The 17,115-nt window shown below is 41.7% G+C and overlaps 2 protein-coding genes across 2 annotated transcripts; both read right to left on the reverse strand.

The window, feature by feature from the left end:
• Positions 1-5,598: 5,598 nt before the first annotated feature.
• LOC146621634 (UDP-glucuronosyltransferase 2A2-like) lies at positions 5,599-8,261 on the reverse strand. Its single transcript, XM_085367484.1, has 6 exons — positions 7,937-8,261; positions 7,629-7,777; positions 7,357-7,488; positions 6,990-7,077; positions 6,307-6,526; positions 5,599-5,884 (listed from the first exon to the last, which is right to left on the reverse strand). Exons 1-6 carry the CDS (start codon positions 8,244-8,246, stop codon positions 5,599-5,601), a joined length of 1,185 nt encoding a protein of 394 aa, XP_085223610.1. The 5' UTR covers positions 8,247-8,261.
• Positions 8,262-13,626: 5,365 nt separating this feature from the next.
• Positions 13,627-14,704, reverse strand: tal2 (T-cell acute lymphocytic leukemia 2). The gene is made up of 2 exons (XM_085368681.1): positions 14,521-14,704; positions 13,627-13,979 (listed from the first exon to the last, which is right to left on the reverse strand). The coding sequence occupies exons 1-2, from the start codon at positions 14,702-14,704 to the stop codon at positions 13,627-13,629; spliced, it is 537 nt and encodes a 178-aa protein (XP_085224807.1).
• Positions 14,705-17,115: the final 2,411 nt, after the last annotated feature.

Consider the following 17,115-nt stretch of genomic DNA (forward strand, 5'->3'; position numbering starts at 1 on the left):
ATAAGATAAGATAAGATAAGATAACCTTTATTAGTCCCACACGTGGGAAATTTGTTTTGTTATATATATATATATATATATATATATATATATATATATATATATATATATTAGTATATTAGCAGTGTCCCCACTGCTGTTCTCCCCCTCAGTGAGATCATTAACAAGACTGGCTACGGATACCGACTATGGAACGGAGCAGTTGTCAGCCACCTCCTGTACATGGATGACATCAAGCTGTATGCCAAGAGTGAACGAGACATCGATTCACTGATCCACACTACCAGGCTATACAGCAATGACATTGGAATGTCGTTCGGACTGGAGAAGTGTAGTCGGATGGTAACAAAGAGAGGGAAGGTAGTCAGAACTGAGGGGATTGAACTACCAGAAGGCAACATTGCAGACATAGAGGACAGTTACAAGTACCTGGGGATCCCGCAGGCGAATGGGAACCATGAAGAGGCCGCTAGAAAAGCTGCAACCACCAAGTACCTGCAGAGGGTCAGGCAAGTCCTGAGGAGTCAGCTGAATGGTAAGAACAAGATCCGGGCCATCAACACGTACGCCCTGCCCGTGATCAGGTACCCTGCTGGGGTAATAGGCTGGCCAAAGGAGGAGATAGAAGCCACTGACATAAAGACAAGAAAGCTCCTTACCATGCATGGAGGGTTTCACCCCAAGTCCAGCACCCTGAGGCTGTACGCTAAGTGGAAGGAAGGGGGCCGGGGACTGGTGAGTGTCAGCACCACAGTCCAGGATGAGACAACGAACATCCAAGAATACATTGGGAAGATGGCCCCAACTGACCTAGTGCTCAGTGAATACCTCAGGCAGCAGAAACCCAAGAAAGAGGAGGGAGACGAGGAACCATCATGGAAGGACAGGCCCCTGCACGGTATGTACCACCGGCAGATAGAGGAGGTGGCTGATATCCAGAAATCCTACCAGTGGCTGGACAAAGCTGGACTGAAAGACAGCACAGAGGCACTAATCATGGCAGCACAAGAACAAGCTCTGAGCACAAGATCCATAGAGGCTGGGGTCTATCACACCAGGCAAGACCCCAGGTGCAGGCTGTGTAAAGATGCCCAAGAGACAATCCAGCACATAGGCATAGTGTACAGGAACATCTGTGCCGAGTATAACCTGGAAGTCCCGAGGTCAAAATGGGAGATGCCCCCAAGGGTGGTGGAGAATGACCGAGCTAAGATCCTGTGGGACTTCCAGATACAGACGGACAAAATGGTGGTGGCTAACCAACCGGACATAGTGGTGGTAGACAAACAGAAGAAGACAGCCGTAGTGATCGATGTAGCGGTTCCGAATGACAGCAATATCAGGAAGAAGGAACACGAGAAGCTGGAGAAATACCAAGGGCTCAGAGAAGAGCTCGAGAGGATGTGGAGGGTGAAGGTAACGGTGGTCCCCGTGGTAATCGGAGCACTAGGTGCGGTGACTCCCAAGCTAGGCGAGTGGCTCCAGCAGATCCCGGGAACAACATCGGAGATCTCTGTCCAGAGGAGCGCAGTCCTGGGAACAGCTAAGATACTGCGCAGGACCCTCAAGCTCCCAGGCCTCTGGTAGAGGACCCGAGCTTGAAGGATAAACCGCCCGCAGGGGCGTGCTGGGTGTTTTTTATATATATATATACACATGTATATATATACACATGTGTGTGTATATATATATATATATATATATATATATATATATATATATATATATATATATATATATATATATATATATATATATATATATATAGCCTAGCGCCCCAGGGTGGCTGTGGCTACAATGTAGCTTGCCATCACCAGTGTGTGAATGTGTGTGTGAATGGGTGGATGACTGGATATGTAAAGCGCTTTGGGGTCCTTAGGGACGAGTAAAGCGCTATATAAATACAGGCCATTTACCATTTACCATGTTTAGCCGTTTTCCACTTTTTCTTTGGTCATTTTAGCCTTTTTTGCCTGGATCAAGAGAGTATCTGCCATCAAACAAGAAGACAGCCGCATGTAACTACGATGGTGTTTACTAGTTCACCTTACGTGCATTAATTTAATAACATGGTTAGCCTACTCAACATAAATTACACTCGAACAACATTAAGCTACTTGCACAGAGGAGAACGGCTGCTGCTGCCATCATCATCCGTCATCATTTCTGTTACACTGGCAGGGCTAGGGGCCAGGACTCTCCTCTTCGGGTTCTTGGGGGATGTTGCTAACTCCGGGTCCGATAACAGGCAACCCACCCACACTCGGTGTGAGGTCTTGCAGCAAGCTATCAAATACGGCGCATTTCTAGGCTCTTAAAAAAACGCTATGCGTCGCCAGGTGTTTCATCAGATTCGAGGTGTTACCTCCTTTGCACAGTATCACCTTAAAGCACTTGTTGTAGGCTGCTGAGTTTGCATCTTTTGCTGTGAAGTACAGCCAGACTTTTGACCGCTTCACCTTGGGCATTTTTAATCTGTAGCTCTGCTCTAAAAGAACGTACGTACCTGGGCCCGCCTACTATCCTTGTAAAGGTAAAATGATTGGCTAGAATCCAAAATGTATGACATCTCAGTTAAAAAAAGCACAGAAATAAAGCACTGAAATGTGTGCTGCTTTTCGGTCTGGTTACTACCGTTTATGTCAGAACCACCCATCCCTAGTAGTGAGAGGTAAAACATCTATAATAATTGTAAAAAAAATAAAGTTGGCTCCTTCGCGGATTTCACCTATCGCAGGTTATTTTTGGAACGTAACTCCTGCGATAAACGAAGAACCACTGTAATCCATATTTATGTTTTGCTTGGCCTTCATACTTTTTGAGCCCACATTCATCTTTGCTATAAAATTTATACTTTCAAATCCTAATCCAAAGTACAGATAGTTCAAAGAACTCACGATTTGTCATTGATGACTGTGTTGACTGCATCTCTAAGATCTTCAGTTGTCATGAAATTCACATTGAGAATAACTGCAGCTCCTTTCCCACACAGAGATTTTAAGATTTAGGTATATGAATGGCTGTTAGCCCCATTTTGCACAACATGGGCAAAATGTCTATAAGCGCAACAATGACAAGCTGGCTTGTCATCGTTGTCACTGTAGTGATAGTCCACTAAATCACTTCCCAAGACTGCAGTTAGACAGCCCACATTATCACCCTTATATTGACTGCAGCTAGATCTGGTTCTGCCCAAGAGATCTAATGGGAACTGAAATTCCATTACCCAAAAAAGAGCGCCAAGTCGCCTGCCTTCGACATGGTGATGAAATGCCAAAATAGCTGCCCCCCAAAAACCTTAAGATTTGAAGCACCCCGACGTTTTCAAAAAGATGTGCCACAGTGCCTGCAATGAACAGGAGACTGGGTCCAAAAAACTGACCCTGCGCCATGAAGAGTGAGATGTCACTAAAGTTCATATACATTTGAAGGCAGATGGGAAATAATGCAAATACATTTGGCAAGCTAGAGTATCTTAATTGTGCTATTTGTATCTTGGTGCATGCTCAAGCATGCAGGTAAGTAAATTCCAAAAGGTTGATTCTGTTCATCTGGACGTGTCATTTTCAGTGGGAGAAACGTTTCGTCACTCATCCAAGTGATTTCTTCAGTCTCAGTTGACAGCAGGTTTCCCCGATCTTATAAACAGTACATTTGCACAATGACTGAAATCAAGGAAAAGTGTCTGAACTTCTTTAAGTTTCCTTGAAGATGTTTCATCTCTCATCCAAGAAGCTTCTTCAGTTGTAAGAACAATTGGTGGAGAGTCCCAGATTTTAAGCCCTGTGGGAGTGTCCCCTAGAGGGTCATGGGCACCCTATTGATCCTCTAATGACCATTGACCAATGGCCAAGAGTACCATTCACAGAGAGTTGGGGATTGGCTACAGTGGGAGGTTGTTTGGTTTCTCTGGTGTATAAATCCTGGCAATCCTACTGGCACTTAACAGCATACACTACATTACTCTGTTTGTGTCGGGGGACCCAATCCTTGGGTGGACCAATCTTTTGGCGCAGTGTGTTTTGGGGTTTAAAAGCCACAGAGATGCAGCGTTTAGAAAAAAAAATTGCATCTCAACTGTTCCAATACTCCTGACACATAAGGGATCACTAAGGGTTTTTGCTTAGGCGGCAGTTGACCATCTCTCCTTTATTGGCTGGAGCTTTCTTGAGGCGCCTTCCCAGCTTTGAGAAATGCCCAGCTGGGATAACCACATTTACTCAGGGTCTTCTTGATGTGATGTTCTTCTGCTTCCCTGGCTGCTGTGTCTGTGGGGATGGTGTTTGCTCTGTGTTGTACCGTCCTAATGACACCCAGTTTATGCTCCAATGGATGATGAGCGTCAAAGCTTAAATACTGATCAGTATGGATAGGTTTATGGTACACATCGACTTTTCAATGCCCCCCATTACTGATGGAAATCTCACAGTCTAGGAAGGCTAACCTGCTACTTTTCATATCCTACCTGGTGAATTTTCAATGTTGGTCCACCGAGTTAATGTGATCAGTGAATTGTGGTAAGTCCTGAGATTTGATTTTCACCAGGTGTCATCCAGATCCACATAACTGAACCAATGTGGGTGCTATTTGTAATTACCGTCAGCAAAAATGAACCTAAAACTTTCACCACCAGGTGGCAACACTTTCATGAAATAGAAACAAATTCACAGTTTGCTCTGACATAATTAAGCTAATCATGAATAGCAATTGTGTTTGTATGAAACCGTTTCACAAAAAGCTATCTTAGCAAATGTATTTGAACTGTCAGTAACAGATTGCTATTCCTACGTGTCATCATAGGCAACAACATTTCTTATCTTATCAGTTCACAAGAAATGGTGTTAATTGAGTATCATTGATTCATTTTACTCTTGAAGAGCTGTAAGCTGCTCCAATGTTATTTTCTTTGGAAGTGAGCATGTTATCTTCTGGGAGGATCTGGTAGTGATGAGAGCCATGTTCAAGGTGTTCAAGTCACTGTTTGCTGTCCCATTGACTAGGACACCAGTGCTTTGCATTGTATTGCCTACATCTTTCAGGGCAGAGAACATGCTACATTGACTCAGTGCACCATTTAAGTGGTATTACATGACAATAAAGCCACATTAAATCAGATATTTTGGAAATAAAATTATAGCAGTTGTGTATTTTGGTGTGACCAGATATCTTCCAATTTACTGCAGCTGCTTCACAGGATGGTGGTTGACATGTGAGTTGCCTAAAAAAGAAACCTTTTTCTATTCTAGAAAGTGGCCATTACACTGCAGTAGATGGTACAGTATTTATAGAGCTGATGCTGGGGAAGTTCAAAGAAGATGGGAAAAAATGACTGGGATAATATAATTCCTAAACTGTTTATAAATAAGAAGAAACATAGATAATAGATGTTATTCAAATGTATATGCTTGTGTAAACCTCTTTTTAATGTCAGATCAACTTCAGGTACACTTCTGCAAATTGGTGCATCTGTTAATGTAGCTAGTGGTGATACATAAAGGAGAAGATGATGGGAAATTCAACATATATGAAAGAAAGTTTCATGCAGGTAACAAATATTGCCCCAGTCCAACATTCACAGCACCGTTTCTGTTCAGTCTGTTATTCAGCCTTCTTTTTTGTCTTTCCTTTCCTGACACAACACCTGTTCAAACACAAACTGCAGGTCTTGATGAAGATGAATATGATGAGTAGAACTATAGTGAGGAAGAAGCCCAGGACATCCAGGCTGTGATACTGGTACCAGGTGAGTTCATGGGCCTGGACCCTCAAGTGCTTGGCTCCTTTGTTTCTCAGTGTGAACTCGATCCAGAATACTGCCTCTTCCAGAGCACTGATGGGTCTGTCGTGGTGGATGCTGGACAGCCTCATAGCATTTTCTTTGTACCTGTGAATGTGGATAGGTTTTTGAAAAAAGAAAAAAAATCAGCTTCAATCATTTACTGTACATAAAAAAATAAAATTGCCCATATGACAAATAACAGATTAGTGAAATCCTATTTTGAAGCCTTGACTTGAGCATGACTAACTGAGAATCTGAGGTTACTGCACATTCATAGGGTAATGACGCAAAGTAGCCATGTCCTAAAGTGTTGACATCTGTTTTATTTTAAATGTGACCATAATTTAGGAGCGTTTTGTGTTGAAAGAGCTATAGGGTTGTATATCCTCTTGTATGGATTTCTGCAGAGGCAGACTTCACTTTTCAGACTCTGAACCTACATTCATCCTTTCTTTGAATGCTTTTTTTGTTTTACAGTCTATGCTTTCAGTACTTAATCCAAAGTGCAGATAGTTCAGAGAACTCACGATTTGTCATTGATGACTGTGTTGATTGCGTCTCTAAGCGCTTCCGTTGTTATGAAGTTCAAATTGAGAATAACTGCAGCTCCTTTAGCCTTCATATGGACCATGTTGTCTGGCTGGTCACCGAACATTGGGATGCCCACCATGGGAACTCCGTGGTAGATGGCTTCGTAAATCCCATTTGTGCCTCCATGAGTGATGAAAGCTCTAGTTTTAGGGTGACCTAACACATGCCAAATAACCATGTGACATTGAAAGTTAGTTTTTTACATTTGGACAACAGGAGCATTTTAATAATCCGGAACAGGGGATTTTAGCACTGTAGTACTCTATAGTGCAACAGAAGAAGAGAGAGAGAGAGAGAGAGAGAGAAAATCACAACCTAATCAACATAGCAGGTTTGCACAAGAAGTAATAAGTTATCAGGATAGTATGTCAGAAAATTCTCAGTCTTTAAATTGTTTCCTTGTGTTATAAAAAGTGCTCACAGCTTCCAAAAACACATTTAATGTTGTGAAATAAGCCTCAAGTGGCTTTAAGAATTAAAATTAAGTAAAGGTTTTGAGAAAAAAAAAGAATTTGGTTGGCAGTGGTACTGTTAAATTTGCAATCTTTCCAGCATCTCATTTCACTAGTACAATTTCTGCCCACCCAAGCCCATATCCATGAGTACCAACTTTACTTACCCAGGAGGTCATTCTGAGGGATCCAGTCATATATTCGAGTGTTGGCACCCAAAGTTGCTGGTTTTTCTCCCCTGTATCTCCACAGCACCTGTAAATGGTAAAACATTTCTAAGCTTACACTGTGTTGTTGGTGTACTGTGGTGTTTTTGTTGGTGTATCACAGTGTATCAAGTTGGTGACAAAGAATTTGCACACTCTGAATTTAAAAAAACAAAACAAACTTAAGTTGGCATGTTCCCATAAGGGAGGGGAACTTGAAACGTCCAATCTGTAATGTCATTAATTAATGCAGTTATCTGAAACATTAAAAAACTACTCCATACTTTACACAAATTGATTACAGCTGAAACAAAGATTATCCTCTGACCTTTTGTGGGATCTGAGCGAGGCCTGAGGCTATCATGTTTGCCTTCTCCTTGGTGACGTTGTTGATCATGGATCCTAAAGTGAAGATCACAATGCCATCATCTCCAGAACTCTGCACAAATTCCTCCAGATCCTGTAACAAGTCGAATATTATCCCACCAACAGCCAACTGTTTTTGCATTTTTGTTCAAAATTTTGATGGCTTCACTGCTCCTGGCAGGAATATTCTGTGATGTAATGATTAATCAGATGGTAATAGTTGAGTGTCCTTACCTCTGGTAAAGGTTTAGCAGGTCTGCAGTGGATCCCACCAACATATTTGAAGTTGGGGAGGAAAGGACGAGGGAATTCAAAATCCCAGTAGGTTCGAATTAACCAGATGTCTGCTTTACTCATCAACTCACAGGCACTGGTGGGAGTTCCTGTTGCAATGCATAAGTAATGGACATCAATGTATCACCAATATTTCATTGAAGACATATTTTCTTAATCAGATCTGATGAGATATAAAACACTGTATTTATAGTATTAGCAGATTTCAATTTTTTTTTTTTATCAGTGCTTAGTGCCTATTTGCTCACCTTTGACATCAGAGTAATATCTGTCTACTTTTCCAAAAATGTGACTCATTGCAATGTCTTGGAGAGCATAGAAGAGATAGTTCCACACTCTCTCTGAGAAGTCCATCTTATCTGTGAGTTTGCTCATGGCACCGGGAACAAAGGATGGTGGAGCAGGCATCTGACCACAATGCCTCTCCCAGTTATTAGCTAAGGAGAAGCGCAAAGAGAAAACGAGCGGGATCCCCAAAATATCTGCTACCAAGTCACTGCCACGATAGATTGGATCAGCGAAGAGAAGGTCGTAATTTCCCTCTTTCAACTTCTTCATGACGACTTCTGATTTCACCACACCGTCCAAATACTGGATAGAAAACTACATTTGAGTCTTGATTATTTCACTGAATCTGATGTAGATCTCCCAGTAGTTCATATAATCAATTTCATACATGGAGAATCGAAGGAATTCTTCTAAAAAATCTTGCAGGGCATCTTTTGAGAAAGATACGTTGAAGGGCTCGTAGTGAAAGCGGGATGGCTCATTGGTGTTCATGTATAATGACGAGCTCGGGACCAGTACAGTCACCTGGTGTCCCCTGTCAACCAGCGTCTCCAGAACAGGCTTCATGTTTATCCAGTGGCTGCCATCAGTGTACCACACCAAAATGTTCCCTCCGTTTGCACTCCATGTCGCACAAAGTACCAGCAGGATGCAGGCAGAGAGACGCAGATCCATGGTGTCTGAATGTCAGCAGGAAAACCAGCTGTGGTCTGATCCTTTTTTAAAAGTATATAAGAAAAGATGATTATTAAGTAAATAAATCTGAACCTTGACTCACTTCCTTTTTATGAACCATGTCTTATTTCACCATGCGTTAAAACATAATAACCGTAAATTTGACAGTGCTGGAAAAAATAAAACAAATAAATAGGAGAAATACACTAGGAAATGATAAAAGTTTTCAGAGCACCAGTTTGTGGTTGTTAGTATAGTAGAGGTAGAGTGAATTGGAAATTTCAGTAGAAATTTCAGTTATATAGGCTTATACATAACTCCCACACCTTATGTGGAACTTGAGTTAGTAATATGATTACTCATACTGATCGCTTCCCTTTTTAAAAAAGCCTCCTGCGTCACATAAAGTCTCTGCACAGCCTTCTTCACTACTTACTGCTACATCTACGATGTAAATCTGGATTATGGAAGCTAGAGTTTAATATCTGCCCTAGGAAAATGTTGCATCGGTGCATCCCTAGCTTAAAACTAGTGGTTAGTTCCAGCATCTCTGCAAGTTTGTGTGTTCTTTGTTTAGTGACTCCAAATTAACCCCATCATTGCCTGTGACCTGTCCAGGTTACATCCTGCCTCTCTCCAAACGTCAGTTGGGGGACGGTCCAGGCTACCAACACAACAAGTAGTTAAGAAAATAGGTAAAGTTTTAGCTCTCCAAGAACTAACTCAGATCCTTATATTATTATGTTTGAGTTTCAACTTTGGTTTTTGACCAAATACTTTCTGATCTGACAATATTCACTTGTGCCTCCAGTCCATATTTGGATAAGAGGCACGTGTGCATGTCAACATGATACACTACGACAATGAATTTTATACCATTAGCACTTAGCTGAAAGTACTACAGTGTATAACTACACGTCTCCCAACATTTTAAAGACTCGTAGTAGAAAGATATCCAGGAGCAGAAAGAGGCAGCTGATTTCAGAAACCTGCTGAGGCCAGAAGGGTCGCAAGAGTTGTCAGCCACGCCTTCAGGAATCGTTGTTGTTCTTGGGAAATGTCACCGCTGACTGTTTGGGCGTGTAAATCTTAACTCTGGGTACTTTGTCCCCCTCATTAACATTGTAGATTCCTTTTGACGCTGGATTCAGGAGCGTCTGGAAAAACAATAAGCATTTGAATATTGGATTCAATGCCCTGCTGAGGCAGTCACTGGCCATTCAGTGTGCGAGTGTGTACTGTTTTCAACCTTAGACCTCCCCTGGTGGTGCAGTGGATGTGTGAGAGTGAGTGATCAATGAGTGATTAACCAGCAGAATCACTGAGCCCCTAACTGTGCTTTTGCCTTCATATTTAATTTTCTCTGGAACTCAACAATCTACCATTTCCTGTTTGCATTCCTACTGCTTCCACTTCTTCCTTCCTTGCTCTGTCTTCCCACCACAGGGTAAGGGGTTACAGCGCAATGCTTTTTGAAGTAGACATTTGCATAATCAGATTAGGATGTGTGATTGTCAGTGGGCTCCCCCATCAGAGGGTGCTCCAGAGGAGAGAGGGTGCTGTCCAGCCCAACAATGGAAGACTCCCCTCCTCTCACTATCCAACCAGCCCTGCACCTGCATCCCACCCAGCCACCCACCCGTGCTGCAGGTCGGCAGCTTCGCAATTCTATGCTTGGACTCGGAAGGGTAAGAGAGAGAGCGAGAGGAAGGTGCAGGGGGAGGAGGAGGGGTTCGAGTGCGTGATGGGAGTGGGAGGGCAGGGGTTGAGCTGAGATATTTAAACATGCAGAGTGTGAATTGGCTTTAAGGGGATAAAGAGCTCAGGGCCTATCGGTTGGCACCCAACTCCAGAAATTCTTTTTCATGGGCGCCTCAGCCGAGAGAGCGAGGGGCTGCCTGCACTGATCTGGCCCATTGTGATAACGGATTCAGACAGTGTGCTAGACGCTGATAAGGAAATGTGCTCTCAATAGACGATTGCCCACATACTTGGGAGAGAATAGTCAATCAGGCAAATATACTTGGTGGAGGGAATGAGAAGCGTACAGATTTGTTATTATTTCTCAGTGCATGGTTTCATAATCCTTGTGGAAAGTTGAGGTCAGAGTTATGCTCACACTGCTTAGGCGTTTTCTGTAAATAAGGTGGTTCAACAAAATGCTTTTTCACAGCCTTACAGCCTGTACGGAAAAGGCTTCACACACCTTCCTCCAGTGTCAGATGACTGAATTATGAAACATCATGATGATTTTCACCAAAAAGTTCAGCCCACTGAGGAGTCCCCTGTTATTTTAATCTTTTTTGCATTTTACCAGAAAGTTTCTCAATTTCCTGTTAAATTGCTCAAGCAGTAAACACTTCCTAAATTCATGTTATAGATGAGCCATAATGTTTGATTGAAATATTTGTCATTCTGCCTCTACCATAGAATTCATTTAGTATTACTGCAGCATCACAAAGAGTCACCTGTCACTTCCCACAGGCCTGCAGTCACTGTGTCCAGCTGCCCTCTGCTCCGTTTACACACCATTAGCCGGAGTTTAACAGCCGGGGTGAAAGCGCCTAAAACCGACTCAGTGTTTACTCTGCAGCTCAGTTAGTTGCTGCCTCTTGCCTGAAAACGGGGCCCATTTTCTGTAGTCACAATAGGCGATTAGACATGTAAATGTCTGACCTCAGTTTAAGCGGCTGCCAAACAAGAAGACTGTTGATATTGTAGCTAGAGGTGAAAGAAATAATCCATTAATAGGTTTGCTGACTAAAAATTGATCTGCAGCTATTCTGATAATTTAAAAAAGGCCTAATTATTAATTGGCAGCAGTAAAAATAAGGGCTGCTAAATACCTTATGAAGCAACAGAGTGATGCTATCCTTTAAAAAAATAAGAGAGAGCGAGCAAGAGCGGAATTTGCACTCTGGTCATCTCGACAGTGGTTGACTCCAGAGCGACCTCTGACCTCAGGGGTTGCAAGTTAAGCGGTCACATAGAGCACTCATCCCTCAGGCCTCTGGTCAGTAGACAGAGAGCAGAGGTCAGTTTTGTGTCCACACGGTCATCACGGGCGCTGCTGAAAGCAAATGTCTCTGGGCTTACTGAGCAAGAACAAAGAGCAGCAGATTTGCTCTTAATTTCCCATCAGCTGTGTTTCTGACATAGCGTGAAACAACTTAACTATTCCACTCCACATGTCACTATTTACTGTGCATTGTATGAGTTTGTTCCATTCACAGCAACTCTGAAAAGGCAACTTACATTGTAAAAAACTATATATCTATCTATATGAAATTATATATAGTATATTTATTGGTTATTGTTAACTATAGGTTATTTTTTGGGTTTTTTGAGTGTTTGGGTGTTTATTTTTTATGTTTATTTATTTATTTATTTTTTACCTCAACCCACAAATTGACCTTTTTGTAGGAGTGTCCACTTTCCTGCTTCCTCTACCAGTTTAGAATAGTGATTACCAAGCAGGGTTACAAATATCCCAGAGATTACTTAATATTAGCATGAATAAAACAAAAAAGGAAACAAAATGTAAAAACAAAAATTACTGATAGCTAAAAGAAGTGCATAAATCATTTAAACACGGAGGGTGGATGGGTGAAACAACTAGCTTTGAAAATAAAACTGTTAGATAAAAAAAAAAACAAAAGTTTGAAATGGCAAAGTAAATTAGTTAAAAGATGTAGTTTATTATCTAAAAGTATGCAATTAAATTTTTGGTTAGCTGCATTGATACACACCTGGGGAAAGATGGGCAGAAGTGTGGATAATCTTTGTAACTCCTCTGAGCAGTTCATTTGTTGCATTATCTGAATAAACTTAAATTTCAGTGGTCACACAGACGACGCTACAATTTAAAAACTACTTTTCAACCAGGATTGTTGTTTTTACTGAACCATCCTGAAAGATTAGATTTCATATCAGCACCTGGAGTAAATGTCAGACTGAAACTATCGTCCAGATCCCCTTTTCTATAATAGGTTAAAATGATAAAATGTATCTATGTCTATGTGATTCAATATTTGCTTACTGGGGGCTTTGAAACACTTTAGTGAAACAATTACTCATACTTAACAATTCAGAAGGTAACAAATCATTTATTAAATAAATAGTTCAAATAAATAACATACCTTATATTCACAAACAAACCAAAATAACTTACAAAAGAGGTATCAGAAGATCATCGGCACACTCTTAACAGGAGACAATCAACTTATTATTATTATTATCATCATCTTTGGCTATATGACATGCGTATTGTACAAAAAATGACCAAGTGAAAACACAGCGAAGAGATTTGTGTACAGTTACTGAAAGAAGATTGTCAGTTTTGCCAAAATCCAACCTGACTAGTAACAAATACTGACGCTGTTGTGTGAAAGGGATGAGAAAAGGGGGGGAAGGCTTTCTTAGGATTGAGTTTTGTGAAGTGGTATAACCTTGATAATTGAAAAGAAAGGTCACATGTAGTCTTCTCTCGGAGGACGGGGGTAGCATGTCGACTAGTGGGGAAAAAGTGCCCTTGGTTATTTTGAGATTATTTGCAGTCTTGGCTGAACCATTATCTATTCAAATTCCTTATTCAATCTTTTGCTCGGAATGAGAAATTCCTTAATCCCTTCCATTTTTCCTCGTTGGCAAAACACCCCGATACTGCAAAACGAAATTAGTTCAAGGCGGGCCGGCAACAAGGAATATTAACATAAAGACACGAGAGGAATAGTACATCCAGGTTTTTACACACCCATGCAGAACACAAATCAATTTCACCTGCAAATTATATTTCATAACTTCAACACAGAGACGGTGCTCACTTTTCAGCCACGTTTGACTATCACACACTCTGCCCTGAAGGCAGACACACAACAGTCTTTACAGAGGACCAGATCAGAGCAGAAACCCCGGGGAAGAAAGAAAGGGTCCAAAAGTTCACTCCAGAGTTGCTTCTGTTAGATGAGCTGTGGCTCTACCAGGCCTCAGAGCTGTCACAGCTGGATCCGGGCGACGGAGCCTCCGTGTCACTGGTCAGGGCCCAGGGGTGAGGAGGGGAGTGCAGCTGCTCCATGTTGCCTCTGAGAAAGGTGAGCAGGGCGGTGGGGGAGTGGCCGGCCGGCTGGCCGCTCTGGCTCTCCAGCAGCTGGACTAGGAAGTTGATGTAGCGCATGGCCAGGCGCAGGATCTCGTTCTTGCTCAGCTTCTTCTCCGGAGGATGGGTGGGGATGAGCTTGCGGAGCTCGGCAAAGGCAGTGTTGACGTTGTGCTGGCGCCAACGCTCCCTCGTGTTGGTGAACACCTTTCTGGTCATGGTGCTGAGCTCAGCTGCAACAAGTGACACAATGTTAGGCCACTTAATACAAGATATGAGAGTAATTTGTGTTTATTTTGAGTTTTTGATTCCAAACTCAATGCAAAACAGAAAAAAGCTTTAAAATAAATAAAGAAATCATCAGCGCTGGGGAGTGATAGGAGGAAGGTGGAGGCACCAGGAGCATGGTGAAATTTGCAAACTGTTTTAAACCCCCCAAAAGCATTTATCATAATTGATTCATTTGCTACCTATTTCTGCAATACGCAGCCTTTGTGTTTTTCTTCATATTTAAAGGCATATTCAAGAGTATATCAAGTTCTTCTGCAGTGTTTACCATTTGCAAGTGATGAAGCCTTTAAATCATTAACAGATGGTATTTTAAGCTACATTAGAATCTATTTATTAAACTTCTTTTGCACTTAATATTTTGATAACAAATATCTGCAGCTATCAACTATAAATTACAGCACATTAAACATCTACTATGCTACTATAATTGGAAATATTGCCTCGGAGGAGGGAAAATCCTAGAGAATGAAGTAAATGTCTCACCTGTACCTGTGTGTGGGAAATGTGCAGAAATCTCAGAGGCAGAGGTTCCTTTGTCATTGACGTGTCCTGGAGACCAGTGTGAAGGTCCACTTAGACGCGTCTCCTCATGCTCACTGAGCTCCAAGTGAGGAGAGGGGAGAGCCACAGAGAAGGAGGGAGGGATGAGAGTGCCGAGTGCTCGCATCCCACATTTTTATAGCAGCGCAAGCTCCATTGTCTGACGTGTGCTGTCGTGGAGCCGCTGCGTGCATTGTGTGAGGTTGGTGTGATTGTTAAAACACGTAACTCCTCCTTTTTCTGTCACTTGGAACAAGTGTGTGTGTGTGTTTATGATGCTGCTGTGTTTAAATGATTTGTCTTTTTTGTGGGGGCCTTTCTGCCGCTTTTATGATTTAACAGCTCTTTAAATGACTATTTGTGCTGCTTTTATGATTCATTGCTCATTTAATCCTTGAAGGTTAGCGCTAAAGGTGACAAATAAATTCCTATTGAAGTGAAACTGAGACGTTCATCTCTCTGATCCTTCTCTTACTGCTGTGGACACTTATTCCTTTCTGCTTCTCTGACATTAGGCATGGACAACCCACCGTCCCCTCCACCGAGGAAAAGACCTTGATATCAGTGGCTGCTCTGCTTTGAATCCGGCCTGATTGGGCCACAAAAGGTAAAAATACCATATCCAGATTGACAGTCGGACAATATGGGTTTTGTTATGACTACGGTAATCTTGTTGAGCCATTCCAAGGGGCCACACATAAATTAGAGCGGAAACACGGAGAGCACAGCGTCTAACTCACCTCTCTGCAGCCACTCCTCACTCCCCCATCTCACCCCCTTCCTCTGCCTCCCACTTTCAACCTTCGTTCAGACAGAAAAACACATCTAGTTTAACCAATTGTCACTGTTCTTTTTACACCCTTCAAGTGTTGTTTCAAAGACGCAGCCTTCCATAAAAGTCTCTGTGTGGAGTAGGAATTTACATAATCCGATTAGGGGCCGGGATTAGCCCCGGGCCTGGAGAACAGGCCCGATGGGGGCCGTTTTCTGAATCGGGCATTCATGAGACCCCGCTGCACGTCCAAGAGGCTGCACCTGCAGGCCAGGCGCCGCTGCTCGCTGCCTCCGTCCAGCCTCCACTCCAGGTCTGCAGACTCACTTCTCTGTGTGGTGGTTTGATGGCGGAGTGTACCTGCTGTAAATCATCATCATCTGGGAGCAGAATGAGGGCAAACTCGTAAAATAAATTCAACTGAATGAAGCAGCATCTTGTGTTTTTTCAGGGGGTTCTGCAGAGAAAATCTAAGCCAGAAGTCACTGCAGAATTCATATAAAAACAAATGTTGTAAATGGTAAATGACCTGTATTTGTATAGCGTCTCACTACTCCCTAAGGACCCCAAACACTGGATCTTTTTTTAGGAGTAGACCAAATTGCATTACTTCTTCCTACACTGTTACAACACTGCCAAAGTTCGGAGAAATTACAGTAAATTAAGTCTGAGCTGTTTGGATACTTAACATTTTTAACTACATGTATACTAGTATATATAACGTAATACGTCCTGCTGATGCCGTCGTTCAAACAGCTGACAAAAACCACATAATCAGGCGTTTTATTTTTGGAGTTTGTCCCTTGCAAGTTGATGCACTGTTCCTTTTAATTTTACCTGAGCACCATCTCATTTCGACAGTTGGTACCATGTGAGGGGTTTTCATCAGAAATGTAAAACAAAGCAAACTTTAAGTAGCCTTGTTGATTGGGGCTTAGTTTTGCTTAGCCTTAAATACATTTTTGTTAATCATCAGGAGGCATATAGTGGTAAACTTTATCATTTTTTATCAACTAAAGCAACCCATTCTACCTGGAAAGGTCCATTTTTGTGGGACAACACCCTGAAAACTGAAGGACTGGAACCACATTTTGTACAGATGGACATTCATGTAGCATTTTGGTTATTCTCTACAGCACCATCATTAGTTTAAACAATTTAGATCGTTCAGTATAAGCTAACATTCATACAATGTTATCTTATACAATTATAATTTTAGCACAACTGTGACACCATGTGTGCAGTGGATTGCTAAGTCAATGATTCAAGGTTTGTCAAAGTGTGACTTGACTTGAACTGACACATGACTAAATTGTTATCTTGATGATCACTGACTGACTAGTTATTATTTCACGAACTGTTTCCCGGAGGCAGTTTTTTTTAAATTAAAAAAAAAAAAAAATCCTAATCTTAAATTCACTTTATTTTCAAATGTATTTGCCTTAAAAAATTATGTTATAAGAACCCTGTGCAAAACTCAGCACCGGCTTTTTAGATTGTGTTTTTTTTTTTTTTTTTTTAAGAACAGGAATCCCAGAATATAATGAAAATGTAATAAACCTTATATATTAAAACTAGAACCAGGTGATAAACTACAAGATAAATCTACATTTGGATTATCAAATACCAACACATTACTTATACTTCAGAAAATTTTATTCTTACCATGCGAATCATTATTTGTTGATTTGTTTCATGGCGCTTGTGTCATTTTCATTTTACTCAGCATTTTGAGGTGCTGCTTTTTGTGCCCAAAAGCCCCCCGA

The sequence above is a fragment of the Diplotaxodon limnothrissa genome, linkage group LG12 (genome assembly GCF_057381915.1).
Source record: "Diplotaxodon limnothrissa isolate DT_005_m linkage group LG12, D_limnothrissa_male_GT1.1, whole genome shotgun sequence".
NCBI lineage: Eukaryota > Metazoa > Chordata > Actinopteri > Cichliformes > Cichlidae > Diplotaxodon > Diplotaxodon limnothrissa.

Coding starts and splice junctions, on each gene's coding strand:
- tal2 (XM_085368681.1), bottom strand. CDS start 14,704: ATGCGAGCACTCGGCACTCTCATCCCTCCCTCCTTCTCTGTGGCTCTC. Junction 13,980..14,520: donor TTTCCCACACACAGGTACAG/GTGAGACATTTA, acceptor CACTTGTTGCAG/CTGAGCTCAGCACCATGACC.
- LOC146621634 (XM_085367484.1), bottom strand. CDS start 8,246: ATGAAGAAGTTGAAAGAGGGAAATTACGACCTTCTCTTCGCTGATCCA. Junction 7,778..7,936: donor ATATTACTCTGATGTCAAAG/GTGAGCAAATAG, acceptor GCATTGCAACAG/GAACTCCCACCAGTGCCTGT. Junction 7,078..7,356: donor TCGCTCAGATCCCACAAAAG/GTCAGAGGATAA, acceptor TACCATTTACAG/GTGCTGTGGAGATACAGGGG.